General features: G+C 46.2%; 1 protein-coding gene across 1 annotated transcript in view; it reads left to right on the forward strand.

Moving 5' to 3' along the window:
• The first annotated feature begins 346 nt into the window (after positions 1–346).
• LOC101858653 (peptidyl-prolyl cis-trans isomerase B) overlaps positions 347–2,735 on the forward strand; it is a 14,586-nt gene continuing 12,197 nt past the window's right edge. The window contains exon 1 of the mRNA XM_005104851.3: positions 347–616. Coding sequence (XP_005104908.1) covers positions 527–616 — 90 coding nt within the window. The 5' untranslated portion in view covers positions 347–526. The remainder of the gene's footprint in view (positions 617–2,735) is intronic.

The raw sequence follows: 2,735 nt of genomic DNA on the forward strand, positions 1-2,735 counted from the left end.
CCAATACACACACGCAAACATCCACAAACAAAATCATTCTCTAAAAAGAAATAATTAACTGTGACAGAGACGAGTTGGGTTTGCACTTCTACTTCTACGGCCTGTGTAGAAAAACCCGGCTCAGACGTGTGCTCCCTACATTTGAATTTTATTTAATCCTCTGCAGCAGATGTTTAGGCCTACCGATGTTGTTTTTTTCGGGGTGGGGGTGTCTTGAAAAAGCATCAATAAAAAATCTCAGAACACGAGTGGGAGCTCCCTAGTATGGTATGATCGTCATGGTCTGATAAAGCGAACCGGGCCGACACGTTGACGCTTGAACTTTGGGGGTTATTTCCGGGTCAAATTCAACCAATTGTAACTGTACAGGTTTGTGTACGTACACCGGTGGTGGAACGGGTGCTCTGCTGAGACGCTGCTTTCGATTTTTCTTTGCTTTGCTGGCACTTCCCCTCGTGGCTAAAACCACCGGTTCACACTGAAGTTTACACGACACACGAAAGGCACGGTGGTGAAGGTGGTCGCCATGTTACTCTCTGCTACCGTTATTGTCTACGCCCTTCTGAATCTGGTATCAGTTTCAGATGCTGCGAAGGGCCCCAAAGTAACAGACAAGGTAAGTGAAGAACAAAGTAGTGAAGGATCAGAGCAAATTTGACTCTTCATCGTGTGACTAGATTCTAGATCTTCTAGATCTAGAATCTAGATCTAGATCTAGATTCCTATTAGATTAGGCTAGGAGTAGATTCTATTGAGGGGGGGGGGGTAGATCTAGATATCTAGGTTAGGAATAGAGACGATTATGGTTCACTAAAAATGCAAAAGAATGAATGAAAGAAAGTTGCTGGGGGTAGATTCTATGCTTCGGTACGATAAACTACATTCCCTGGGCCTTATTATCATGAAGTTTTAATGAATGAGTTTTTATACTTACGGAGTGTCTATGTACAGGGTAACCGGGCACATGGAGTAGATCTAGATATAAGAATCTAGATCTAGATCTAGAGTCTAGTCTCAATATGATCTATGTGCACGGTAACCGGGCACCGAGTCTTACCTAGATCTAGATAGATCTAGTCTCAGTATTTATGTACACGGTAACCGGGCACCTAGTCTCAGTATCTACGTACATGGTAACCGGAATGAAAATAAATTAATAATGTCAATATTTGTCCTGTGCTGTCACTTGCTGAAAAAAAAAAAGTCACACAATTGTCGGGCTCGCCATCGTGACCGGTCAGTGAACCTGTGCGGGCGCATCACATTGTGAGTACCGGTTGGGGTCACCAAAGTTCATTCATAGTCTGTCCGCTGCGAAAGGACTCTGGGGGGATTATTGATTTTTTAAATTAAAAGATACAGCCGGGGAAGGGGTAGGGATGAAGGCAACACCGGATGACTAAAACTGAACTTGGAGTTCTGGACTGCCCAGTTACCGTGAGAGAGACTACGTGCCCGGTTGCCGGTGACCGTGTACGTAGATATTGAGGCTACATGCCCGGTTACCGTGTTTGTGACACTGAGAATACATGGCCGGTTACCGTGTACGTAGACACTGAGGCTAGGTGCCCGGTTACTGTGTTCGTAGACACTCCGTTATACTTAAGCTGGAAGGTTCCCTTGGTAACAATCATTTACATATTCATATTTCTAGATCTAGAGTCTAGATCTAGTGTAATAACAGCTGGTAGAGTTGGGGCGAGCGGACGGACGGGTTCGTTACTCGCGGACTCAGTCAGAGCGAACGGGTAACAGACGGCCCTGAGAGCGAACTGCGAACCTCAAGACAGTTCTTTTTTTTGGGTCTGCTCCACAATTTGACTCTCTCAGCGAGTGGACTGCGGATCTCAAGCTTCAAGTCAGTTCGTTTTTTGGGTCCGCTCCACAATTTTTTATTCACTGGGCGGGCGGGCAAACAGACGAACTCTAGCAGACGAGATACTCGACGCGAGGTTAGGCCCATGGTCTATTGTTTGTTAATTAGGCCTAATGTTTCAAACCACTAGCGGTGCCACAGGGAGTGAGAGAGGCTGGTGACATAGTACTATGTATGTAACCTTTCACCTCGCGCGTGGGGCACACAGTGTACGTTCCAATTATCGCAAAGGCTGAGGGGGGGGAGAGAAATTTCCGCCATGAACGCCTAGTTACAATGTGAGGCAGTGAGGAGGGTGATTTTTTAATTAATTTTTTTTTGGGGGGGGGGGGGTTGTAAGTTGTATGCAATGGAAGGAGTCGCTCCCGTCTGTCCGTCCGCCCGCTCGAATGCATGGGGTCTCTCGGTCCGCTTGATCGCTAAACGAACTGTTGTCTCTGTCCGATGTGTAGCGAGTAGCAACTACTCTTCAAAACGGACGGTTCGTTACCCGTCCGCTCGTTTGCGGGTAGTGCCACCGAGTAGTTCGTTACTCGCGGACGATAATTTTGCGAGCCCGACCCAACACTAAAAGCTGGTCTTCCTAATTTACTAGCTAGATTCTAGATCTAGGCCCTAGATTCTACAGTCTAGAAATCAATAGACTATAGATTTCTAGATCTACGCTAGGTATAGGCTATGACTTGTATATTGTTGCTTTTTTTTATATAAAAGGAAGGACTTTCGTAACGAGCGATCACCCCAACAAACTAACAAACCCAGTAAAGGGGGCTCTCGTGGCCTAGAGGTTAAGGTGTTGGCCTCTCATTCAAAGGTCCCGGGTTCGATTCCGGGTAGCGACCAAAAAATTTTCTTCTCT

Source organism: Aplysia californica, unplaced genomic scaffold, assembly GCF_000002075.1.
Source record: "Aplysia californica isolate F4 #8 unplaced genomic scaffold, AplCal3.0 scaffold00439, whole genome shotgun sequence".
NCBI lineage: Eukaryota > Metazoa > Mollusca > Gastropoda > Aplysiida > Aplysiidae > Aplysia > Aplysia californica.